The 27,576-nt window shown below is 33.2% G+C and overlaps 1 protein-coding gene and 2 long non-coding RNA genes across 3 annotated transcripts; 2 read left to right on the top strand and 1 right to left on the bottom strand.

The window, feature by feature from the left end:
* The first annotated feature begins 2,972 nt into the window (after positions 1-2,972).
* LOC143237884 (protein FAM72A-like) lies at positions 2,973-16,569 on the top strand. Its single transcript, XM_076477635.1, has 4 exons — positions 2,973-3,301; positions 9,918-9,995; positions 13,594-13,718; positions 15,178-16,569. The coding sequence occupies exons 1-4, from the start codon at positions 3,132-3,134 to the stop codon at positions 15,264-15,266; spliced, it is 462 nt and encodes a 153-aa protein (XP_076333750.1). The 5' UTR covers positions 2,973-3,131; the 3' UTR covers positions 15,267-16,569.
* On the top strand, positions 3,308-6,919 carry LOC143237976 (uncharacterized). Its single transcript, XR_013020368.1, has 2 exons — positions 3,308-5,591; positions 6,337-6,919. It is a non-coding gene; the product is annotated as an uncharacterized LOC143237976 (long non-coding RNA).
* A 2,540-nt stretch (positions 16,570-19,109) lies between the features above and the next one.
* On the bottom strand, positions 19,110-27,161 carry LOC143237943 (uncharacterized). The gene is made up of 2 exons (XR_013020355.1): positions 26,547-27,161; positions 19,110-19,486 (listed from the first exon to the last, which is right to left on the bottom strand). It is a non-coding gene; the product is annotated as an uncharacterized LOC143237943 (long non-coding RNA).
* Positions 27,162-27,576: the final 415 nt, after the last annotated feature.

A 27,576-nucleotide genomic window follows, 5' to 3' on the forward strand; every position in this document is an offset into this window, starting at 1 on the left:
CTGGATTGCACCAAATATGGAACCAGTGTACAAAAGCTGCGTGATGAGTTTGCAAACAGATTTCCAGATTTCAGACAAACTGAAATTAGATTGAAATTGTTCGCTCAACCTTTTGATTTGGCAGTGGAAGACAGTCCTGATGATTGCCAAATGGAACTCATTGAACTGCAGGCTGACATGGACACTAAAAGGAAATTCTCTGAAAACAGTTTGCTAGACTTTTACAAACTCTGTGTACGTGAAAAGTTTCCCAATTTGTCCCGTCATGCACAAAGAATTGCCTCCCTTTTTGGTAGCACCTACTGCTGTGAGCAATTTTTCTCCAAAATGAAGCTCATCAAAACCAAATGTAGAAGTCAGCTGACTGATGAACATTTGACCAGTCAGTTAAGAGTGGCAACCACTTCTGTCAAAGCTGATATTGACAAGCTCTGCAAGGACTCTAAATTTCAAGTGTCGCACTAAAATGATCACTCATGCAAAAATATAAAATATTATTGCTTGCATTTTGAGAATTTTTTTTAATTTATTGTGCATGTACACGAATAAGCTTGTTTTTTAAGTGGCCCCGCTTGATTGATGAAGTTGGTTATATGGCCCACCGACGAAAAATGTTGCACACCCCTGGCTTACACTAACGCAGTATGACTGTAGGTAATACACGAATTAACAAACAATTTATAAGCACAAAGTAAAATTGGATAATTTAATTCCCAATAGGTTCCAGTGATGCACTGCATGAAATTGTTTCTCTTGACGGATTTGGAGCAGGTTGCAGTAAAGTAGTTGGGCTCCCAGATGAGATACTTATCATAGGTCACGCCCAGATATTGGACGAAGTCTGAAGTCTGAATGAAAAAAATGATCAATAAAGACGCTGAAGATCATGCCTAAGTTATTGTAGTTTTAGGACTGTTCAGTAAGACGTCGTGGTTCATATCATTGGAGAAAACAATTAACAGCTTGCTGTAGGTCCGTGTTAAAAATAAGAGTTTTCATACTGGGCGAATGTGTGTGTAACTGGTACACTAACAAGATGGATAGGATAGTCAGGTTGTGGTATATCTGAACTACAGAGTAGTAAAGAAAAAACAACAACAAAGCCCTTTGGAACACCTGCAAAAATGTTCAAGAGTTGAAATAAAGCGTTCTTTAGTGAGATGACGACACAGCGAACAAAAAAAAAAAAAGTTGTAAGTTAAACGTAAGTAATAGGTACTTTCATGGACTGTCGTTTATAAATCAGTTGAAGATTTCAAACGGTATTACGTACAGACTCAAAACTGAAAAACAAGGGGCAATATGAGAAAGTGGTGATAACGTTAGACAAATTGGAAGGCTGGTCCAGAGTGAAAAATCAGTGCCAAAACCAGCTTAAAATTAGAGCAGGAAATTGTTTTATGAAATAAAGCAATGGAGCCAAAAGACTAAAATATGCCATCTTGCTGAAAACACTCCTAGGACTAACATGTCAGTAAGATTTCACTAATGAAGAAACATTATCAGACTTAGCAAATAGAAAGATCTTGGAAAATGTCATGAGTAAAAGATAAATTTAATGCGTAATGAAAGTAAAAAAGGATAAAGAGTATTTGCGAGGGATATTCCATAAACGGAAGTATATAACGTTGTATGAAACCCATTATGTAGCTTGTTTGTTACTTAAAGCACAGTAAATGTCAGAAACAGTAACATACGCACTCAAGAATATCATCCAGGTCAGGGAAAAAGTTAGTGGTGAGTAATGGAAGGTGGATGTTGGCTGAAATAACTGAAGCTAGTTTTGTATAATGGTAGAGTGTATATCTATATGATGTTTTTATTTGTATTTTACTTACCAATGTGAATTATTCTTATATAACATTCAAGGATTTTCAAGTTAAAGATTATAAAATTATTTGAATCTGGGCTAAAAGTCAGTTTACAAGATTCGTGATGACGAGAAACCCATTGAAGTACTTCGTCCCAACGAGAAACCTCTGAAGATGATCTGAGAAAGTCAATACGTTGTTCTCTGCTTTATTAGTAAAAGTGTTAATACCCATACCAGCCGTCTTTATATATTTTTTCAGTTTGCAAGATCCATTCTTTTTCGATGTCAGTTACCAACATAGCAAGTGGAAGGTTGAAATTTATTCTCCCTATAGGAAACTTTTCTACCCTTCTTTTACCAACGAATATTCCAAGAGTTGGCGGTGGGTAATGTTGACTAGCTGCCTTCCCATATTGTACAGGGAGTTCGGAAAGTCACTGTGCAGTTTTGTAATCATGTTTTATTCAGTATATTTCAAGCCAGTAACTGATAGCGGTGTTTAGAAACAAAATATGAAGGATCCAGGCCTGTATTGATGCCAACGGGGGTCACTTTCAACATTGTTTATAATTGTCATTCATATTTTTTTGTTTGTTTGTTTTTGAATTTCGCACAAAGCTACTCGAGGGCTATCTGTGCTAGCCGTCCCTAATTTAGTAGTGTAAGACTAGAGGGAAGGCAGCTAGTCATCACCACCCACCGCCAACTCTTGGGCTACTCTTTTACCAACGAATAGTGGGATTGACCGTCACCTTATACGCCCCCACGGCTTGGAGGGCGAGCATGTTTAGCGCGACGCTGGCGCAAACCCGCGACCCTCGGATTACGACTCGCACGCCTTACGCGCTGTCATTCATATTTACCTCCTATATTCTGTATTGAAACATGTCTGTTAATAAATATGTAAGTGCACAGTGACTTTCTGAACACCATGTATATCATTTCGAAGTCAGGAACGGCTAGAAGAAATAACCATCACGAAGCTTTGTACGAAAATTCAACAAACGAACAAATTGAAATGTTAAAATTTATCGTTGTGTAAGCATTATTTTGGTGCGATTAGATATTATTTGTAATTTCTCGTAACGATTTAAATATTCCAAGCGTGGGTATATCATCCACCAATAGGAATGAACGTAACAAAATCGAACACCATTAACAACTAGCTGTCTCTGTCAGCTGGTTTGAGTAACAAGAAGGTGTATTGCCCTCGGTCGGTATTTATGTCGTTTTTGTAGAACGCACGGAAAAGATACATAATTCTGTTTCTTTGGTTGATAAGATAGCTGAAATGTTTTAACATAATTTTGCTTCAAATATGTCCCCAAATTATAATAAAAAAGACGGTTGTTCTTCCTTCGGTAGTAAACCAGTATATATCTTAGAATGTCGTGAATGTGATTATCGGCTTTGTTTTCGAGGAATGAAGGCCATTTTGCTTGCAGACACTAGAATAGAACTATATTCGACTGATCTACCTCCGTCTGAGTAAGCAATGTTATAAAAGTAAAAATTTCAGTTAAAATGAACTGAATAATTAAAACAAGATATATATACCACTTCATACTCAGTTACAGTTGTTTCTGATCGTTTGTGTGTTGCGATATTAGACTGTTACAGTGTAGTTGTGGGTGCAAGTTGACTATTGTTGGTGCTACAGTTTTTGTTAGACGTAGCAGTAATATTGATATTAATAATAAAACTTCATTGTAATATTGTATTAATGCGGTATAACTAACTTACTTTAGTAACTTATAAGTGTCTATAACTTGTTCAGCTTCAAGTTCAAGATAGAACGAATAGCTTTCTAGTTTCGTTACACTGCCCTTTATAGCAAGTTTATGAAGTTGAGGAAGTTGCAGTGATTCAACAGTGAAGTTGTGAAATATAAGATTTTTACTCTTGATATAAATAAACTAAGACTGTCGAACATTAATTTTCTCAAGTTTCTAACACTAATTTTTTGAGATAGGGTGAATATTCATTTAAATCAATTATTACTATTAACCTGATAATTACATTTGATGCTTTAAAGGTAATAATGCTAAAGTGAAATAGTTTGTTATTGTGGACTTCATATTCACTGTTTATTGATAGTCTAAATAAAAATTAAAAGTACTAACATTTTGATTTTAAATATATTCAAATAACGAAACAGTGAAAGTAATATAGCAATAAACAACTTAAACCAGTAAGTTATACAGTAATATGGCTAGTGTGTGAAATTATACAAAGAGAAACAAAGAAAGAGAAAAATGTGTAATTTGATTTTAAAATCTTGCTCTGAAAAATCTTAATGTCTTGTTTTTCTAGCACTAAGTTTTAATTAATTAATGTTGAATATATGTGTCCTTTGTCAATTCCCACAAAAAGGCAGCTTAAAGTTTAAGCACCAGTGTATTAAACATTACAGTTGCTGATTTAATGAAAATAATACTTTGTGAGCTCAGCAGAACACACTGAGAAGTAACAATTTCTATTTGATTTCATGTTAGTTTTCTTTATCATTCATATTTTTTATCTCTGTTGTTTAGTTCAACTGTACTTGCTTTAAAAAAAATAATTTACCTGACTTCTGTTTCTAATGTATATTAAACATTAAATATGTAATTTTGTTTAAAAAACTGATGCCAGTTTTCCCTGGTAGCAATGTATTGATACTGTACTTGTGTGTGAAAAATGAATCTTCAGTAATGTGATCCGTAATACTGTGGTTTTGTCATTTGATATGTAATCTCGTGGACTAGCATAAAACTCGAAATATTACCATCTTAACATCCAATCGGAGCAAACTGTGTACTTAGATCAAAACAGCAGGCTAGTAATGACTATAGATAAGTAAATACACTTTTTTGTTTTTTTACTTTATTGCTGATAAAGATTAGAATGTATTTTTATCTATAGATGCTCTTAATTATATTTTTACGTGTAATTTAAGTGAGACTGGCAAGAGAAGTTTTAGATATTTCAAGAAATAAATTATTACTTACTGCCTCACAATTATCTCTGATTTAATAGTATTTTGAAAATTGTTTGATATTGTTCTTTAGTATGACATTGACTGATTAGGTTTAATTGTTTGACACGGTTCTTTAGTGTGGCATTGACTGATTAGGTTTAATTGTTTGGCACGGTTCTTTAGTGTGGCATTGACTGATTAGGTTTAATTGCTTGGCACGGTTCTTTAGTGTGGTATTGACTGATTAGGTTTAATTGCTTGGCACGGTTCTTTAGTGTGGCATTGACTGATTAGGTTTAATTGCTTGGCACGGTTCTCTAGTGTGGCATTGACTGATTAGGCTTAATTGCTTGGCACGGTTCTCTAGTGTGGCATTGACTGATTAGGCTTAATTGCTTGGCACGGTTCTCTAGTGTGGCATTGACTGATTAGGCTTAATTGCTTGGCACGGTTCTCTAGTGTGGCATTGACTGATTAGGCTTAATTGCTTGGCACGGTTCTCTAGTGTGGCATTGACTGATTAGGCTTAATTGCTTGGCACGGTTCTCTAGTGTGGCATTGACTGATTAGGTTTTTCCTCTTCTGGCTCTCATTTTCTTTCCCTCATTTGTTGATATTTTGCATATGACATATCAACAATGCTGTTGTCTCTTCCTTGAAAGTTTGTTAGAGAATTATATATATAGTTAGGAAGCCCTTATCGTGCATTGAATTTTGTTTTTCATTTACTGATTTATTGAACGTGATTAAGTTTTATAAGTTATCTTGCACTGATAGTTATGTGGTTGACATGTTACATTGATAAAGTAATTGGTTGATGTGTTACATTGGTTCACAAACTGAGAATCTTTTTTTTTTTTTTTGACAGGTTGAGTTTATTTTGAGTTCTCTGTTTAGTTTGTCTTGGATTCTTTCCAACATGTAGTCGAGCAATAAGCTAAATAAAGTGAAGGGTTAAAAACTTTTAAAAATGTAAAATTTAATATACATTTACTATTGAATTATGATGGAAATCAGTAAAGTTGGTGTATCAAGCTTGAAGCAGGCAGTTTTGACAAGATAGTTGTAGATGTTAACAAGCTTAGCTGGCAAAAATGTGTTTCATCAGTCTGCAATACTACCTCAAATTTCAACATGACCATCTACAGGAGCTATGTCCACATTACGCAACTGCAGTCTATACTCTACCCCTATGTGCTGGGAAATATTATGGTAGTTTGTATTTTATTGTTAATGAATTTATTAAGAGTTTAGAAAGACAGTGCATCTCTACCTGTTCCAAATTTCTCTGAGCATGTGGGTGGAAACTATAAACTCTTGTTGGAGAAGAAGACTGCTGGAATGTTAAAAATCACTTCTATAAGAAATGACCAAACTGACATATGTCTGGCTGAGTTAGAACATTTAAATTGGATTAAACAAGTTCAATTCAGTTTTAAGTACAAGAAAATCTTGTTTATTTAGAATTCTGAAGCTACTGAAAAAGAAATTCTTCCTTGGCCTGTATTCTCAAGACGGCTGGTATGGATATTAGGACTAATCAAAATTACAGAACAACGTTTAGACCTTTTTAGGTCATTTTCAGGTTAACATGAAGATGACCTAAGAAGGTTGAAACATTGTTCTGTAATTTTAATTAGTGCTAATATCCATACCAGCTGTCTTGAGAATACATTTTTACTTCAAGTGGGTTTCTCGTCATCACGAACTTTCTGTGAATTGTCCTGATGAAATTTTGTATACAAAGAGTGAACTCTGAAATAATAGTTATGGTAATTGTGAAACACAAAGGAGTTAAAGGAAAACTGTTTGATTTTTCTGTGAAATAAAATTCTTCAATGAAATAACCACAATAAAAATGCTAAAAGTGAATGATAAGGAAATGGTTAGTCAAACACACTGAAGACATATGACAGCAGATTTAGAAAACCAATCTAAACCTTCATTAAATTACCTGAAAATGAGTCTTGTTGATGGAATATCTAAATATCAGTCTCCAAGATGCATAATGGATAGGATAAGGTATTAACAGCATGTAGTGTTACAGACCAACCAATTGTTCTGAAAGATTTGTCAATACCCTGCCTTACTGGTTTATATTTTATTCAACAGATATAGTTTAATGAGGGTTTCCATTGAAATAAATATCTATTCTGCAGACAGTAACTTTAACATTGATTTATGAAGTGCAGTGTTTGCATCTAAATGGTTACAAAAGTGAAGAATTAGGAGAGATTATGGACTTGCAGTTGATGTGGAACATGAAAATCCAGTATCTAATAAACCATGCAGTTTTTCTGATAAGTTAAAACTGCTTCACAAAGAAGTGAATGAAATGCTGTGATTGACTCCCCTTATTGTTGGATTCTTCCAGTAGTTATTGTTAAGAAATAATCTATTTCAGTTTGTGTTGACTACAGGAGTTGAACCAGGTCTTAAGCTGATAAGTACCTGTTGCATCTATATAAATAACATTCTGAATGTCTTTTCAGAAATTAATTCTCAGTTCTCTTTCCTCTTTCTCATATATTGCACCTTGTTCTCTGACTTCATTTTCATACCCCATTGTTTCCTTATTTACAAAGTTATTTTCCTATCACAATTTGCCATACCACTGTCATTCCTCATGTTATCTCAAATCTCTACTACATTTCTCTCAAATGAACCTTTAAGACAGGTAGGAATAGGTCTTAGTCTCTGGATATCTTTGGGGAAGCCATTCACCCCAAAATTTGTGACCTTATGAGAAGCAATATGCATTATTACCCCAGATTTATATGGTGAATGTTGGACTTTGTCAGTGCAGAGTAATTCCATTTGGTTTTAAAAATGCATCTGACACTTGAAAGACTCGTGGATAAGATCCTTGAAGGATGTTATGCTTTTGACTTTATTGCATTCCTACCAACGTATAAACATCTTGAAGACCTCGGGTTAGTTTCTATATGCCTTCTAAGACTAACCTAATTATGCAAGTTAGTAAAATACATTTTATTAACCAGTTGAATTATATTTAAGAGTAAAACTACTACTGAGAAAATTCATACAAATAATAGAGGTCAGAGCTGTAAAATGGTTTCCTTCAGAGAATTGTCAGAAGATAAGTACCTGTTTACATGCGTGCTTGGTGTGTTCATTTCCTTGCTACATTTTGTTTTTACATTTGCTGAACCTTTATACTAGTAAGGGTAAAATGTGTCAAGGAAATGGAACAATAGGTGGAACATCTGATTACATTGATAAAAATCACAGGACTTGGGATAAGCTTTGGTCACCTTTGATTTTAAGGCAACTGTACTATATAGAGAAAAACAAAACAGCTTTTCAACTTATTTGCACAACTGTAGAACAGAGCAAAGTTAGTCCACTATAAGAGTATGACCTTGTGCTCTCTCAGTACAAGGAAACATTAAAGAGAAGATTGGCCATGGCTGCATTATAAGTGAAAACAAAATCCCTATTTTTAGTCTGACAAGAGCTGATAGATGCTGATAAGCTTCTATCTATCCAATCTGTCACCTCTGAATTAGATTTAGCTGGTACAGACAGTTTTCTTGTACTTTGTGCAAAAATGGACAAAGGACGTGATGATAAACTTGCAACAAGATAACATTTGAGATGTAAAATTGTTGAAGTGTAGTGCTGGTGTCATTCTACAATGCTGAAATGTAAAGAGGTATGTTGTCAGTACTGCAAATAGTAAAGAACCTTGAGAAGCCAAATTGTAATGGTTTGTAGTTGGCAGCATTGCTAAGTTTAAACATGTATGATAATATAGCCAAGAAACAGAGATCTCTTATCTGTAATCATGATAATGTATAATGGTCTCTAATTAACAGTATGGAAGCAGATTAAAGATTGTTAAAAATCAGTATTGTAGACATGTAATTGTATATGAAATATATAATTGATGTGAAGGTATATATAATACCATCATTAATCATTACCCTAATGCTGAATTTTAGTACCAGGATTAAAATGAGTTAAATTTGAACTTACCTTATACGATAAGTTCTTCATGCAGTATGATATGTCTTAACAAATTCTGTATATGATGTATATCAACCATTCTGGTAATCCCTGGTAATAAGCATAGGACCATGTTGATACTGGATATAGCAGGTTTAGTGTAACTGATGTTGTTATATATTATTCTTCACTTTTAATCAGAACTTCTTATGGTTATCAGTTATGCCTACATGTAAAGATTTTAAGATTAGTAATGATTAGTAAGTGTAATAAAAGTCTCTGATTAATAGTAATTCCAAGGCACAAAAACACTTGATAAGCAAAGTTTTAAAGGCCTCTGACCACCAGTGAATAATCTATAAATTACCTGTCGGACAATCAGCTGTATACTGTGTATTAAGAATTCTGTGGTAAGAGGATTGGTTAGGTTATGTAGTTATAGTTTGTGTTCTAACCATGTTTAACAAAAGTTTATTGGCAAATATAATGGTTAGACAAAAAAAGAAATTGTTCTTGGTTGAAAGAAATTGTCACTGTAGGTGCTTCACCTTCAGAACTTTCTTTTCTTTATATCTGGATTGTGTATACTTGTCGAATTGAATTGAAAATAACAGTTTCAAAACAAAAACTACCTGTTGAAATTAATGGGCAAATGTGATTTTAGACTTTTCAAATTACTTCAAAACTAGAAATGTGGTTAAGTAGAAAACAATTATACAAACAGCATCAGTCATGCATCATTGTGTAAAAACATGGTTTTTCTTTTGCTATTTTACGAGCTTTTTACATTTTAATAGCTGCTTTTCAATTGTGTAGCTTTACATAATTAAATATTGTACTAGTGCATTATTTTTTATGAACAGTTTAGTGTCATTCTTGAAATTACTAATTTATTTTTATACTTTGTTCACCCACCACCAGTGTGGTTCACATTTTAAATAACTTATTTTTATCTTATCTCATGTAACACTTAAGTAAAAAGAACTGACCACAACACATGGAATCACTCATTTATTATATAAATTACAACAGTACTTAGTAACATTAGGTGTATTGTCTATGTGTTTTTATAAGGGAACCTGTAACACACAATTTGTTAGAAATATGTTTAAAAAGCTGATTGTCTTAGCATATTGAATATTTCTATGTATAAATAATGGATGACTTGCTTTGCAGCCTTGTTGGCCCAGCAGGGGACTGTTACTCAACGGGAAAGTGCCAATGTCAGATACAAAACATAGCCTGCAGCAGTTGGTAAGTATTTGTGATGTATTTAGTTAGCACTTTTGTTCAACCTTGAAAGAGGTGGCTGATTTTGTTTGAATGACCTTCTGTACTCATTTTTTATTTATTTTTTCATTTGTTTATAAATGACTTGCACACATGAAAAACTAGTTACCTCAAATATTGTAGTCCCTTTGTGTGTGTGTGTGTGTGTGTGGATCTATAATATAAATGTATTTTTTACATGCCACAACATTCGATATACTCCAACTGGCCTGATGAGAGGTGCTGCTGGTATTGAACAAAATATCTTACTAGTAATGACTGTAGCACATGTAACGTGGTTCACATATGATATTCTACTTTGGTTTCACTAAAGTATTCTAAATGGATAACCTTTATGTAGACATATCTAGATCTTTAAATATTTTGTAAGCATCTAAACTGTAACATGTTATTTCTGTGTTGCCATAGCATTTAAATAACCACACTGTAGTATGGGGTATTAGTATTTTATGATGTGTGTGTGTGTGTGTATTTCAACATTCAAATAATAAATCTGTTATTTCTATGTTAATTATGAATACCCACATTGTAATGTGTTTTATATTAACATGGTGGGGTACATCTGTACTTGGACTGTTGCATATTTTAGAATATTTGAGTTGTAGCACATATCTGTATATTAACATGGGCTGGCCATTTTATTGCTGTGGGTATGTAAATGGGACATATTATATAACCTTTGATATTAACCACATGGGAGTTTGGAACTTTGTATCACTGTAGAGAAAGGATATTTCCTTTCAAACTTACTAGAGTTTACCAGTTTGAGTTTCAGACAAGTAATGCAATATTAAAATGCTTTTTGTTGTGTACCTAAAAATAATCCTGGCACTGAAAGAGCTGTTCATCTTTAACATATCAGGTAACTATCTTCTTGTGTGTAGGGGATAGATGACATTAAAACCATCATACATTTTCTAAGGATATGTGAATATCCAAATATTAATACAAATATCTGTGTGTTATTTTATGAATATCTACATCACAAGGTACAAGTTACATTCATGTGTTACTTTATGAAAATGCAAACCATTAATGTTTTCTTATTGTGATTGGGTATGTATAGACATCCAGGCAGCAGCTGGTTATTTGAATTGTTGTGAGAACATTCTCTACAGTAGCTGATTTTATAAAGGGTTGTGTGGACGTTCCAAATCATGAAGCGTTACTGTATGTTTATCTGTAAACGTCTCTTAAGTTCTAGGAAATGTTATTTCAGTCATAACAGACAAGTTGTGTAATTTTTCATATTGATATAGGAATAGTGGGAAAATACAGCTAAGTTCATGCAGCTGTTTTTTAGAATGTGTTGATAATGTCTTATCTTGATGTATAAGATACCTAGTGAATGAACTATTAAGGTCATTGCTCGACTCGTAAGAAATGTGAAACACTTGTTCTCTCTTCCCTACAACGTACATGTAGGATTAAGAGGGAGGTCATGGTAGAAGTGCTTAAATTGTGTTGTATTTTGTGTACTGAGAAAAGAAAGGGTAATTTGTTATATTTTGTTAAGTATACAGGTTTGTTATTGATATATTTATTTTAAAATTGTATTTTTATACATTGGCAAAATTTTACATTGGAATTTGTGATTTTAAAATTTGGATTTCAGAACAACAATAAATGTTTGACATTTTAAAATTTAAATCATGAAGACGAGTTGTTTTTTAAGTGGATAATTGGCACAAGTAGTGTAATGAGTACTTTGTCACGGTGCTTATTAGATAAGCTTAGATGATTGTTTGTAAATGTTTGCTCTTATTTGAAGTTACTCTGCCTGATAGATGTTACTGATGTCTTGAATTTTGTTCTGTTTTTGTATGTGTATTAATTTCAGGATGTGACATAGAAATGTGTGTGTATAAATACATGATATATAAAGGGGGGGGATATATGGCCTTTGGCATTCTTTGGTCTTAATGTGTGTTGGAGGGGGAGAGATGTGGCCTTGCTATCTTATAGGTTATTTGTGCATGCTACTTTACTTTCATTAGCTCCTTTTTACTGTATACATTTATTTTATTAGATTAGGGTATCTGTGTTATTACTTTTCTTACATTGGGTGTCATTTGGCTTCTAACTAACCAACAGCTCTTTGTTGGTGACGTCAGTGTTTTCATTGGCCATTTATAAGTGTGTGAAATTACTTGTATAGAAGATCTTGCACATTAATATCTTCAACTTACAGGGAATGTGTAACATGAAACATTTGATTTACACATACTTTATAAATAACATGCACCATGTTTCTTTTGATGCTGGTATCATTGATATTTTATGATGTTGAATATTATTTTTTACAATGAACAGTATTATGCACTGCTTGCATGAATTTCAGACTTAACTTAATTTTACAAGCTATTGAAACCTTGCGAGGTTATTACAATTAAGAGCTGAGAAAATTTACAACTAGTAAGAATAATGCATCTGAGTCAGTGCATTTGTATTATTCTAGTTTTGGTTTTTAGATTTATGGCACTACATGTACTTGTAATTGGATGTTTTAATGTAGAAGTTACATTATTAGTTTTGAACTTTGGATCAGAAGTTACTGGTAATACTAGTGTTCTATATAATTAACGAAACATGTCAGTTACAATAATTTACTGCTAGAACTTGATTGGAGGTATTGAGTTAAGTAAAGTGTAAGGAAGTATACTTATTAATAATTCATATCAAGTAAAACTACATACTTATTTCATGTGGGCCTATAAAGTAGACTTTTGAACTCAAGCTATGAATAGATAATAACATCAAAAGAAGAAAAACATCTGTACATGTACATGTGGTCTACTGACTCTGTGGTGCTTTCCTGTTTAATCCAGTGTATATGGACTCGGTCCAGCAGACTGAATTCATTTTGGAAAAGTAATGTTGACTGTAATTTGAAAAGTGTGTGTGTAATTATCAAATGCACTAAGCACTCAGTGTAAAGTACAAGTCTATGTATCAAATGCACTAAGCACTCAGTGTAAAGTACAAGTCTATGTATCAAATGAGAAGTTACTGAAATATTTGTTTTAAGATACTTGTACTTGGAAAATGCGAACATGAGTCCGACTCGGGCTCAGAGAAGTTAGTGCAAGATAATCTTGATGTGAAAAATAAAAAAAAATTTTGTGCATGGTAAAGATTGCACATTGCAATCACCTAACCTTTAGAATCTCCAACATGCATATCTGCAGTATGTTTTAAGCATCTCATGCTGTATTTGGTAATTACTATTTAATGTAGCAAGATAAACAGTTTTTAGGGTCAAAATAGTAGCTAATAACTGACATCATTACATCATGTTCATGGTACTTTGTAAATGATCAGTGTGTGCACACTTTGATCATCTCCTGTCACAGTTAATATTGTTACTTTAATATGGAAATAAATGGTGAATAATGCTGAAAGAAAGAAGTGTTTCTAGTTTGTCTTTAAGATTAATACAATTTTATAATCACTTGATCCATAAGAAAGTCAAGACCTCTTAAGTTTTTCTCCACTGACCAAATAGGTACTTTAAAATTTTTATGCTTAAATCAGTTTATTTTAGTGTGCTATTTACTTTCAGTGGAAACCTGGTAGGATATCATGTCATCCAGCCCTGTTCAGACTGTTTAAGTGACTGTAACAATGGCCACTTATGGATGTTTCACACCAGTGCCATCAAGCCACACATGAGGTTGAACTCCAAAGGTGAGCCTTAGTGTTTTATCTTTAGTGCAGGAAGACTGCTGTTTCTCCTTCCCAGTGTAGAGTAACTTTGGTTTTTAGTCATTGAACTTTGTTGGGATGTTTGCTACATGATAGTTATATATTCTTATTTGATTAATTTCAGAACTAAGCTTGCTTGGAATTTTGTTTCCATCCTCCTTTAAAAATTCACTTTTCTTTCTATTCTCTTTTGAAGCATCTCATTTTCAAAGTAACTGTTTATTTGAAGTCAGACTGAAATGAGTGTTGAGTGATTTGACCTTTGATCTAATAGTACAGTATGATACACTGAAGTAACAACAGACAATGTTCTTCCAGAGCCTGTTTTGGTACACAACCTTAGCAGTGCAAGAACATGTGAATCGTGTTTCTAAGATGGATTAGGCTTGTACACAGTATTAGTTCTTTGAAAATCTGTTGAGGTGAAAATTCTAATTTTAGCCAAGAAATACTTGCATTCAACCAAAGTAAAATATTTGTTATTGATTAACAGGAATTTGGTTTATATTTGTAAGGCTTCCAGTATAGATACATGTCTTGTGCTCACCAGGTATCAAGTTAACATTCCAACATTTTTTCATGCCTCTCTCCTTCTCTTGTCATCCAACAGTAATTCTAGTTCATTGTATACATTGATCTTGTCATCCAACAGTAATTCTAGTTCATTGTATACATTGATCTTGTCATCCAGCAGTAATTCTAGTTCATTGTATACATTGATCTTGTCATCCAGCAGTAATTCTAGTTCATTGTATACATTGATCTTGTCATCCAGCAGTATTTCTAGTTCATTGTATACATTGATCTTGTCATCCGACAGTAATTCTAGTTCATTGCATACATTGATCTTGTCATCCAGCAGTAATTCTAGTTCATTGTATACATTGATCTTGTCATCCGACAGTAATTCTAGTTCATTGTATACATTGATCTTGTCATCCGACAGTAATTCTAGTTCATTGTATACATTGATCTTGTCATCCGACAGTAATTCTAGTTCATTGTATACATTGATCTTGTCATCCGACAGTAATTCTAGTTCATTGTATACATTGATCTTGTCATCCGACAGTAATTCTAGTTCATTGTATACATTGAGTTTTTCTTCAGATATTAAAAGTTTACATATTGTCTGAAGTTAAGAACTTGTAAGGTTTTTAACAAACTGAAGTTTACCTCATTTATAATCTTAATAATACCACTGAGTACAAAAGTAGGTTGAAAATTGTTGCACAGTCTTGTAAGTGGCTGCCTTTTGTTTGTTTTTTTTGGCCAGTTTAAAGGTTTTTATAACTTTTGTACTTAATGTTTTTCTTTCTTCAAGTGTAATCTTCACTTTGACTGTCAAAGTTCAAACTTTGGATATTGTAGCTAGAAAAAGAAAGATGTGTATATTTTTATATTTTATTGAATCTTTGTAACATGACATTGTTTCTTCAAGGAACTGACTATTTGCTGTGGCAAGATATGGAGAATGATGGAGACAAGTCTGTGATCTATGAGGAACAAGAAGAGGCCTGTGAAAGATAAGAAATTTCCTAATCAGATATTTTTAAAAATTGTTTTCAACATGTTTTAACAAAAACAAAAAATATTTGACTTTCTAGCACCCTTAGAAGTCACCAGTAGAAGAGTTGAATACATGCCAGCAAGACGACCTAGATTTTCCAGGATGGGGTTGTTTATTACACAATATTTGCCATTGCTGCTTTTCAGGCACTGTAAATGTGTGGTTGGGCTTCTTTAGCAGCAGTTAATTTCAGGCTTAGTTTCGTAAATCCATTTTCTTTTTTGAATGTTTTTGGAAAAAAAAGTTGTAGTGGTTGATGTTGGACAATAAAAAATCTTTACTCCAAGTTTTAAGCCATTTTCAGGAGACTTTCTGTAAAGCTACTCTAATGACTGCTGTTGGTTTCAGTTTTTTGTTGTATTTTTTTTTATATAAAGTATTTGTAATTGTTGTATATGCTTATAACAAATTGAAAGTATTAATTAGTTCAGTTTTTTTGATTAAATTATTTGTATTCCTGAAATTTCTCGAACAGGAATATGAATTAACTTGTCTAAATTAATATTTTTATCAAGGTTTTTTTTTTATATTGCTCTTCATGCATTAATATACAAGTACCAGATGATTATTAGATCAAATCTGTTTTTGAGTTGTTGAAGCCTGTTAAGTTGATTTTCCTATTTTGAAAACATGACATTGGGAGTAATTTTATTTACATGGGTAGGTCTTAACTCCGTTTGGCATGTTGTGTTTGTACAGAGTTGTGTTCATGTAGGTGACTTACTTCTACAAGATCTAATGTTATTCATCTGAGATGAAATATTTTCTCTACATGTAATGTAACTTGCTTTATTTTTTGTGAAGTGCAAGTAAGACTGCTTTTCATAGTTTGTTTTTTAATAATCAATTTATTGACAAGATATATACTGACCTTTTCCATTTTTTTAAAAACATAGTACTGGGTGTTATGGCTTAGCTAGTAGCTTCTTACAGATAAGTTAGTTGATGTTATGTCAACCACTATATTAAAGTTCATAGTACATTGTTATAGAGCCAGGCTAATCTGGGTACATTGGGTTGTTAAGAAGATTTTGGTCATTTTTTCCAAATCTTTCATTGTTACTATTGCAATTTAATGTTTGTATTGTTGAGAAATTTAGATCAGTCGAGTACTTGATCTCACTTCTGTACTGTACCTGAACTAAAAGTAACTAACTGATTGTGGAACAGAATCCACTGTATTACTTGTGTTAAATAACCAAAGATATTGTTATTGTAAACCATGAAACTATGGAGATAAAAGTTAATAAAATCAAAGAACCATACTGTTGTTCCTGTGTAATTATTAATTAACTTTGAAATTAAAACTTGGTTGTTAACAAGAATAGCTAAGGAAATTAATGTCACTGCACAACAATTTTTTTGAAAAGTTTTTGCTGATTGCGACAGGTACCTGGTGGGTATGCACAAATATAGTTTTGGTTCATCACATAGGAACTCTGAGAAATTGACAGTTAACTGTTTACCGTCAATAACGTATTTAATTGCGTTTATGTTTCTAATATGCTATTACGTTCAACATAAGCATTCTGCTTCTGATTTTCGTTTGTATTTAATGTCCGGTGCGTCACGTTGCAGTGTCCAACAGTAGTCAGCAAGCATTGACGGATTCCAGTTGCCCTGATATCGTTTTTCCATTGTAGCAATGTCCTGGTGAAACTGAAGATTTTGATGAAATGGTAAAGGATGGGCAAATTTGGATGTGATTTTCGTGATCAGCAGCCAAAAATCTGTAAGGAACAAGAAGCAAAAACTTTGTTGTGCAATGTTTTTTTCTTTTATATATTTTGGCATTCTACTTGGTAATAGCATTGAAGATTGAGTAATTAATTTGCTGAGTTTATTGGTGTTACTGGTGTCTAGAAACTTCTAATCAGTAACTCTGAACAAGGGCAAATTGCAAGAACAAAACTAGGTGTTATATAGTGATGGGATGTATACAACACATACTTTCAGTTCTCTTGTACTCATTCAATGAATCTATGTTTATATAGGATTCAAATGTGTAGTACTGATATTACGAATTTTTTCTCAGTTAGTTAAAATACTAGAAATAGATATAAAGCCTAACCTGTCAATTTATTTGTTACATGTTGCTGAGTTGTAGTGATTTTGGGGGAATTCCATGTGTCATCTTAATTCTATATAAACATGAGGTCACTGGTGTGACTGAGAGACAAAGCACTAATATTAGTACATTTTTTTAGTTTGCACTATGCACAACTATTGAGTAAAAATCTAAAAGTAGCAAGTGTGAAAGAGAAACTACTGAGGTTTTTCAGGTAACCCAACTACTAACAAAATTATGTTGGATTGGAAATCCTGTACACAAGTTTTATAATTTACCAGTTCATTAAATTAGCATGTTTTGACCTTTTGTCATCATGCTTCTATATAGTGGAACTATACCAAATTTTTTCAAGGATTACTCTAGGCTCTTTCAGTGTTTAGTATGAAATTATTCTTTTAAAAGAGGATGTTAATCCAGTTTTTTAACATTTTATAAATTGTTTTGTTTAGAGATATTAAACAGTTAAATTTTATTTTCTTTATTTTGTACTTGTACATCCTTTGTTAACAGTAAAATCTTGTGTCAATTATTATTCTTGAAGAATTGTTGAAGCTAGGGTTTCTAGTTTAGTTTTAAGCTTCAATGGATCATCTGTACTGTGCCCATCAGAAGAACTGGACCCCAAGTTTTGTATTGTAAATTTTTAATTTTACCATTGAGTCACTATAGTACACAGATACACACTTTAAGTTGGGTAAAGAAATCATTGCTAAATTTTTAAAAATAAGTTACTATTTAACATGTTACAAAGTTGTCATATTTATAGATTTTTCTCTCTTGTGCACACACGCATTCATGCACATGGGGGGGAAAAAAAAACATTGGTATATTACAAACTTTGCTGTTTGTTTAATTAGATGAGTGATGTGAACCTGATATTTTAATCTCATCCAATGTCTTACTTTATAGAGTTGTATATCTTGTATTTTTCTAAAATGAATAAAAGAAGGAGAGGTTGACAGTTAAAAGTCAGAATCAGGAGCTAGTTTGTTGCTTGTTAGTTTGTGCTTTGAAAAAGAGGAATAAGAACTTGTATAAACTCAGCTTAATGTAGAAGCCACTTGAAACTATAGCAACTGGTAACAAAGGCATTTCAGACTGAAGTAATTTGCAACATGTGACCTTAACATAGAAGATACTTTAGGCTGGGGTTGTTGGCAACATGCAGTTTTAATGTAAAGGACATTAATCTGGAGTTACTGGTTCCATGTAACCTTATGTAGAGTCTCCTTAATGAAAATGTTTGTGTAATCCTTAAACACTTGAATAATTTAAGTTTTTTGAATATTGACATATAATACCAAAATCTAGTTTATATTATTAAACTTTGGCAATCTTAAGAAGAACATAACTATTATAAAAAATTTGTTACATGTGTATCAAGCAGCTCTTTCTAACCAGTGTCCCATACAATAACTATACCTGAACAAGTAAAGTAAATATTCTACCTTTCAGTAAACTTTAGAAAGATTAATGTGGTCTAATGGCTATGGTGCAAGGTTATATAGTGAAAAGTCTAAGATTTGAATTGTATTAATGTTGCTAAGAAACTATGCACTCTCGCATGTTAAGAAAACTAAGGTCTCTGTCAAGTTAAGAATATAGCCATGTGGTATTTTCAGGAACAACCAATTCCTGCAAAGTGTTAGACAAATAACAGGTTTGATTAAGAATAATGGGAGTGTTCTCTAACTTGATTGGGTTCCTTTGAGTGTAAGAAAATGAGTCTGGATAAATGTGCATAAAGTAATATTTTTATTATAACAAATAAATGGGAAAAGTGTTTCTACACAAATAGTTCATCTAGGTTTAGTTCAGTTCCATGGGATCAATCTTTGTAGAACTAAGACATGATGTTCTTGACAGAAGTATTCACTTGACAGTCTCCTAGTACAAACTGGCTACAGGAAGTGCACCTGAATTAAGGAAGTAAATTCACTTTCTTTGTCCATTTGTTAGCATCCCCTTTTAGAGTTGGTTCCTTCACAACATTGGTTGGCTGTTTCGTAACTCGATATATTTGGCCCACAAAGTATATTACTGTGCCAATCCATTTAACCCAAATGCTGTGTATTGCTGTGATAACTATTCAGCCAGAAGAAACATCACCTGCCAAAGAGAGCAAAGAAATAAAACAACTTGAACAAGGTAATCAACATTCTGGACTGAGGGTTGCCACTGTGATAGAATAAAACTAAAGAACTAAAACTGTCAAGTTTTATATCACTAAATCAGACATAAAACACAACAGGTGCTCATGCCATAGTTACAATATTTTCCATTCATCAGAATCCTTAAATTAGTTTCTGGTGTTGCTTCAGCACATGTTCAGTAAAGTTTAAAACATCAATTACGAAAAAAGTTGTAGTATTCTAACAGTTTAAATAGGAGAGTGTAAAAAATGGATGTGCCTCCATCATTTTAAGACATGCAACATCTCAGCCATAAAACCTGAAACTTTTGTGCACTTGATGTTTAACCATCATAAAATAAAATAAGCAATTGCAGTAAAATAGGTTGACCTGTAACAAATGGAACAGAAGGAGTAGGTTTATTTTAAAGCGAAAATAATGTTCACGATGCTATCGTTAGTGTATTTAAATATTGTGCTTTATTCGGGGTGATGAAACGTAGTTAAGTTTTATTCTACAGTGGTTCTTAAATAGCATTTTAGCAACGTGTTTTGCAATGACATTTCATATAGTTTTCTTATGGATTGTTTTATTAAATAGAAACGTTATAGATAAATATTACAGTTTATAAGTTTATTGCTGGAGTGTGGCTTTCATTAACTGTGGAGGCCATTACTGGAGAGGATCATACTATATTTAGTGATGCCATGCGTTTTCTGGATAAGGAATTGGAGACAGTCCCTTAAGAAAAGTACTTTTAATGGTTTAAAAAAATTACAATATTTGCTTTGCTTTTTTTTACTTTGTATTTCGTACTTTTAAGAATTATTTGCTTTGTTAGGTTAGAATATATCTTTAGGAGTAACCTAAATTTAAGTTGGCAAAATATGGTGAGTTACTATTGGGATTATGTTCAAAGATATATAAATATCTAAATAATGAATCGGTGCATCCTAATCATGAACTTTTACTTTATGATCCTACAATCTTGGTGACATCTTGATGACGCGAAACCCACTTAAAATAAATGTATCAGAACGGCTGGTATGTGTATTAATACTTTTACTGATAAGGAGAGAACGTTTCGCCTTTTAAGTCATTTGCAGTTTAAAAAATTGTTTGAATGTGACCGTTGACGGACACACGTCTTAGGGACGAGAGTATAAATGTGTACCGGATTATAGGGGGCGCTGCAGGTGAATGTTAAGTTATTAATTAGTACAAGTATAAAGGTGTTCCTTTATATTGGTTTAAGTTTGGTTTTAGTTGCTGTATCAGTACGATTTCTTTGATTTTGCATTTGTTTATATTTGTTTCCCTACTTAGTATCTGGGTGTTTTTATGTGTATGTTGTGTTTACTTGATTAGCAGTGTTCAAAAACGTGTGAAGGTGTTTGTGTTCTTTGAATCTAATTTCCATTTTTCTGCTTGTTTCTCCAGTACAAAAGCCGTGGCAGTTGTTGCATTGTATTTTATAAATAATGTTGGTGTTATGTTTGTCAGTGTAGTTTTTACATAGTATGGACTTTAGTTTTGTACCTGGTTTTCGAATAAATTTGGTTTTTACTGGAATGTTGTGTTTAAGTTTGATTTTTTTCCAAATGCTGGTTGTTTTTTCGCCGCTATCCAGGAACATATGGTGTACAGTAGTATAATGGCCAGTTTTAAGGTAATCTCCCTCTTCACAGAAGTCCCAACGAGTGAAGCCTGCAAGACAGTTTTATATCCAATACCTCAACCCATTGATACACACCCCCAGCAACCCTTATGGAATTTACTACCACCAAAATTAATTTTGTTCAATAACCAAAACCACATACAAATAAATGGCCTAATATGGGGAATCCCGTGTTACCAGTTCTAGCCAACATTTTAACACAGATTGAATCACGAGCGATCGGTTCAGCCTTACACTCACCACTATACTGGTACAGGTATGTTGATGATACAACTGGATTCACATCTACAGAACACATACTTAGTTTTTGAATCACATTAATTCTATACACCTCAACATTTAGTTCACCTGTGAACAGGAAAAAACTAACCAAATAGCATTTCTTAACTTCAAAAATCACTGGAACTGATACACAATTCAAAACAAATCCACAGAAAAATCGCCCCTATTGGATTATACATTTTCATGGAACTCACCAGATGAAAAAAAACAACTTAATACATTAAGAAATCAAATAAACACAGCCACAAAACTATGTTCACCTGATAAAATTCACAATGAAATCAACAAAATAAAACCCTTCATCAACATCAACAAATTTCCTCAAAAAACCATGGAAAAAATTATACGCATACACCTAGACCAACAACAAGATACAAAAAAACTACAAAACCTTGTTCTGCTGCATATCATATGTTCCCGACATTAGTGAAAAAATAACCAACATTTGAAGAAAAACAAACTTGATGCAACATTCCAGTAAACACCAAATTTATTCAAAAACCAGATACAAAACTAAAGTCTATACTATGTAAAAACTACACTGACAAACACAACACCAACATTACTTATAAAATACTGTGCAACAATTGCGCGATTTCTATATTGGAGAAACAAGCGGTAAAATGGAAACTAGATTCAAATAACACAAAGAAACTCCTTCACACGTTTTTGAACACTGCAAGTCAAATATTCACAACATAACTACAGACAACACCCAGATACTAAGTAGGGAAACAAATATAAACAAATGTAAAATCAAAGAAGCCCTACTTATACAACAACTAAGCCCAAAATTAAACCAATATAAAGAACACCTTTATAATTGTACTAATTGCTAACCTAACATCCACCTTCAACGCCCCCTACAATCCGGTACCAGTTTATACTCTCGTCCCTGAGACGCGTGTCCCTCAACGGTCACATTCAAACACTTTCTTGACCTGAAGATGACATAGGAAGGTCGAAACGTTGTTCTCTCCTTATAAGTACAAGTGTTTATATCTATACCAGCCGTTCTGAGATGCATTCTTAGTTAGACAGATATATGAAATTTCTTACATTATTATCTCGTGGTTAATTTTCAGTTTTGATCTTTGTAGATAGGTGGCTTTGATTGGAAGTTCTCTGCAACTCATTAAGACAAACGGTGAAACGTGTAAAACAAAGAAATGATAGAGAAACTAAAGGGAAGATGAAAACGAATGCTTAAAAAAAGTACAGTAAGATCAAGTGGAAAATAAGCAAAATTTTTAGAGCAAAGAGTTTTAAATTACTGCTATAACTAACTTTATCAAATACATAAAGGAAAAATATTAGTAGGAATAAAAAAAATCAAAAAGGGAAGAACTGGTGTTTTATAACAAAAAGGTCGGAGAAGTATAGAAACATAGTAAGATTGAAAAAGCCTTAAAAATGTACATCCTGACATCAAGAGAATGATATCTAGAAATTGGAGTAAAGTGCATCTTTCTCTCCAAACATTAGCTATACCATATAGAACACAAAAACACTATGTCCTCTACACATATTACTACTGTTGCACCTTTGACGGTAGGTCTTTCCTATAGAACACAAAAGAACTATGTCCTCCACACATATTACTACTGTTGCACCTTTGACGGTAGGTCTTTCCTATAGAACACAAAAAAACTATGTCCTCTACACATATTACTACTGTTGCACCTTTGACGGTAGGTCTTTCCTATAGAACACAAAAAAACTATGTTCTCCACACATATTACTACTGTTGCACCTTTGACGGTAGGTCTTTCCTATAGAACAACAAAAAAAACTATGTCCTCTACACATATTACTACTGTTGCACCTTTGACGGTAGGTCTTTCCTATAGAACACAAAAAAACTATGTTCTCCACACATATTACTACTGTTGCACCTTTGACGGTGGACGGTCTTTCCTATAGAACAACAAAAAAAACTACTGTTGCACCTTACTATGTCCTCTACACATATTACTACTGTTGCACCTTTGACGGTGGGTCTTTCCTATAGAACACAAAAAACTATGAACTATGTCCTCCACACATATTACTACTGTTGCACCTTTGACGGTGGGTCTTTCCTATAGAACACAAAAAAACTATGTCCTCTACACATATTACTACTGTTGCACCTTTGACGGTAGGTCTTTCCTATAGAACACAAAAAACTATGTTCTCCACACATATTACTACTGTTGCACCTTTGACGGTAGGTCTTTCCTATAGAACACAAAAAAACTATGTCCTCTACACATATTACTACTGTTGCACCTTTGACGGTAGGTCTTTCCTATAGAACACAAAAAACTATGTCCTCTACACATATTACTACTGTTGCACCTTTGACGGTAGGTCTTTCCTATAGAACACAAAAAACTATGTTCTCTACACATATTACTACTGTTGCACCTTTGACGGTAGGTCTTTCCTATAGAACACAAAAAACTATGTCCTCTACACATATTACTACTGTTGCACCTTTGACGGTAGGTCTTTCCTATAGAACACAAAAAAACTATGTCCTCTTCACATATTACTACTGTTGCACCTTTGACGGTAGGTCTTTCCTATAGAACACAAAAAAACTATGTCCTCTACACATATTACTACTGTTGCACCTTTGACGGTAGGTCTTTCCTATAGAACACAAAAAAACTATGTCCTCTACACATATTACTACTGTTGCACCTTTGACGGTAGGTCTTTCCTGGACTACTCTAGCTTCACTACAATTTCAAGTTATGGAAGACACGGACTAGTTCAAAATAATTACCTTATAGTGGAACAGGCAGATTTTAATGGAAAGATATGGTGGAGTCATAATTATGCTGATGCTTTACCTGAATTGATTAATTAATTGGCTCGTGACTGGTTTATAGATGCTGTAAGAGATGAAGGAACGTGAATTTAAGTGAAAATTGTTCAGTTGACGATGGAATTGGAATTAAAAGTTGCAGATAAGCAAATGAAGGCCAAGCGTGTTAAGGCGTTCTACTCGTATTCCGAGTGTCGCGGGTTCGAATCCCGGTCGCACCAAACATGCTCGCCTTTTCAGCCGTGTAGGCGTTATAACGTAACGGCCAATTTCACTATTCGTTGGTAAAAGAGTAGCCCAAGAGTTGGCGGTGGGTGGTGATGACTAGCTGCCTTCCCTCTAGTCTTACACTGCTAAATTAGGGACGGCTAGCATAGATAGCCCTCGAGTAGCTTTGCACGAAATTAAAACAAAACAACGAACAAACAAGCAACTGAAAGCATTATGCAGGAATGACTGAATCGTCAGATCAAATTATGTGAAAACGCTAACTCTTTCGGATGGAAGATTAATTGAACAACTGTTCTTAAAATGGAGGAAGTTACTACGAGACAGTAGATGTTTTAACTGTAACTTAAATAACATATAGTCAGGAAATGCAAGAAATCAAAACTCTGTCAAACGATATCAAAAGGAAAAAAACAAAAAACGGGGCTTCCATAAGGGTGAAAAACATGGACATAATAGTCAAACCTGCAAGAATCAGCAAGTAATAATAAATAGATGAGATGATACCCTAAGGATGTCTCAAGACTTCAGTTATATTTCAAATGAGCAACAAAGAGCTATTTAATCAACAGAAAACAGGAAGTAGTTGGACTTGAGGGAGCGAAGTTCAACTGAGAATAACGTATCTGTCACGATCAAGATGAGGAATTCTTTATTTACATCAGTCCACGACTCGGAGAGTTCATTGATGGGAAACATTTTAATATGATGATCAACAACAGTTTCTGTTATTCGACCTGATCTGGTAATAAGAGATGAGGGAATCGCCTCCACTAATGAAGGAAAAGAACCGACCTTTGGGACAACAGGTTGTAAAGTTCCAGCAAAAGGAAAGTTGGCTAAGTCAACCTGCACAGTCTCTCAATCGTTCCATTTCGAGATGTTGCATTTTGACAATAACTACTAACATACATGAGCTAAATCTACAAACCGTGTCTCACTGTGAAACAACGTTCTTGAAAAAAATTTAATCGTGTATGATTAACTTTTGAAATTAACAGAAGCTAAACTGTTGTATGTTAAACGCAAAGTTACACAATTTTCTGTCTATTATATGTTACTATTAACTCTTGAGTGAGTCTTATAAAGTGAAATAGTGAATTTGAAAGTCACTCTTGTAATGCACCCGTGTCTCCCGCAGCTTTTATTAGTTTTGTGCAGCAAAGGGCCCGAACCAAATAGTTTTGTCTTCACAGTCTGAGCACACTGACTAATAAGTCACATCTGGCTTAGAGACCACAAGTATTCATGATTTAGACTTTAGTACAATACTTTACCTTTGCTATGCAAGAACTACCAAATGAACATTGTAGATAGATCTGCAAATATTTCAAAGTTTCTTTAATACTGAAAACTAATAAAGTTATTATACTGTGTTAGAGCTATTTTTAAAATGCATGTTTCTATTGGTTATATAATAATTTAAGATTTATTATTTAGTTTATTTATTTATTTGATATTTAGTAATTATTTTGTTCTTATAACATGAATGTTAAAAGTTAATTATTTTAAAAGCTATAGTTATGACAAGTTTCGTTACGTAATTCTGTACGAGTCGTACTTTATTTATGTTGTTTATTTGTCGTACTATGCTTCTGTATTATTGTTGATGTCATCTTACTCAAACCTTCTAAGCTTTTTCTTATGTTTAATTTTAAGAATGAAAATACGTTTATGCATCAGACAAGTTGTCATATTTCATATGCAATACCTCTATAATATCAAGATAATTATTCAACGTTTCTGTTTAAAAAAGTGCTCTATATTTTATCTATTAATTTTTACTATTGTATTCTGTATGGACTTAGCCGATTTGACCGACTTCGTAACTACAAAAATTTAGGAAATAGATATAAATGAAGCTTTTTACGTTCTAAAATGACTGTGAATTATAACAAGAAACTACAAATGTTAATCATAAGAAAAACAATGAATAGTTTGAAGTTTTGAATACGACTCTGAACATAATCACAACGAAACCATCGTTTTGAAAAGCATGGTGATTTTTACAGAATTAATTTGATTGTTTCCTACCTTATCATGTGAAGTCTTCCAACGTAGTAAATCGGCAGTTTGTCAGTACGTCCCTCCTAAAAGCCAAAATTGAAGTATCTTCCTGGTAACAGACCTATTACGTATAACCTGATAACGCAATGTTGTCGTACTGTAGCTTATGACATCAATATTCTCTGTGTGTTACATCGACAAGAGGTTGATATCGGTAATACCGCGTCGGTCCCTTTGCTGACCTAAGTGACAATTACCATGACCAGTTAACAAGAAGCCGCTGTACGAAGTTCTTCAATATTTAGCTAGAGGGTTAATATCTAGAGATTTAAGTAAAGATCTTGAGAAACCTGACGACATTTATAACAATTGAAAATTAATGTAACAAGTTGTGTATAATTGTAAAGTTAATATAAAAAACTTGTCGATTCATATACTAAGTTGAATAAATAAATAACGAATTATTTCGTGATGACAAGAAACCCTCTTGAAGTAAAAATATGTTCTCAAGACGGCTGGTATGCGTATTAAAACTTTAATTAAAATAAAGTACAGAACAACGTTTCGATCTTTGTAGTTCCTCTTCAGGTTAACCAGCCGTCTTGAGAACACAAAAGAAAGAATTATGTTTCTTATTTTCGAAGGAAGGGGAGACAAGTGCCAATCCGAGCCACTCCCTGTGGGCGCCCATGCGTAGAAAAGTGTATAAATATAGAAGCACGTTCTGCTAGTGTTCTTTTTACAGCAGCAGGTTATTACAGAATTAAAAAGAAAACACTTCGAGGAAAAGAAACAACACCTGCAATGATTTTGTCAATAAACAAAATAAAATACAAAGTGTAAATATCCATGTCGCTAGAGAATTTTCTCCTCGGCATATATTTTCTAGTTTACGTGAAAAATTAAAATGCGGTACCCTCAGGTTCCGACCCCCCCCCCGCACTACGGTTCTGGACAGAAGTAGAAACAAGGAAATTTAAAATATGATTACACGATCGATTTTCCATGTCTAAAATGAAACAAAAAGAAATTAATAAATTTAAAAATATATAATACA

Source organism: Tachypleus tridentatus, chromosome 1 (genome assembly GCF_004210375.1).
Source record: "Tachypleus tridentatus isolate NWPU-2018 chromosome 1, ASM421037v1, whole genome shotgun sequence".
NCBI lineage: Eukaryota > Metazoa > Arthropoda > Merostomata > Xiphosura > Limulidae > Tachypleus > Tachypleus tridentatus.

Excerpts from the sequence above, each read along its gene's own strand:
- LOC143237884 (XM_076477635.1), top strand. The coding sequence starts at position 3,132 with ATGTCCCCAAATTATAATAAAAAAGACGGTTGTTCTTCCTTCGGTAGT. Across the intron at positions 3,302-9,917 it reads ACTGATCTACCTCCGTCTGA|CCTTGTTGGCCCAGCAGGGG; the intron begins GTAAGCAATGTT and ends CTTGCTTTGCAG. Across the intron at positions 9,996-13,593 it reads AACATAGCCTGCAGCAGTTG|TGGAAACCTGGTAGGATATC; the intron begins GTAAGTATTTGT and ends ATTTACTTTCAG.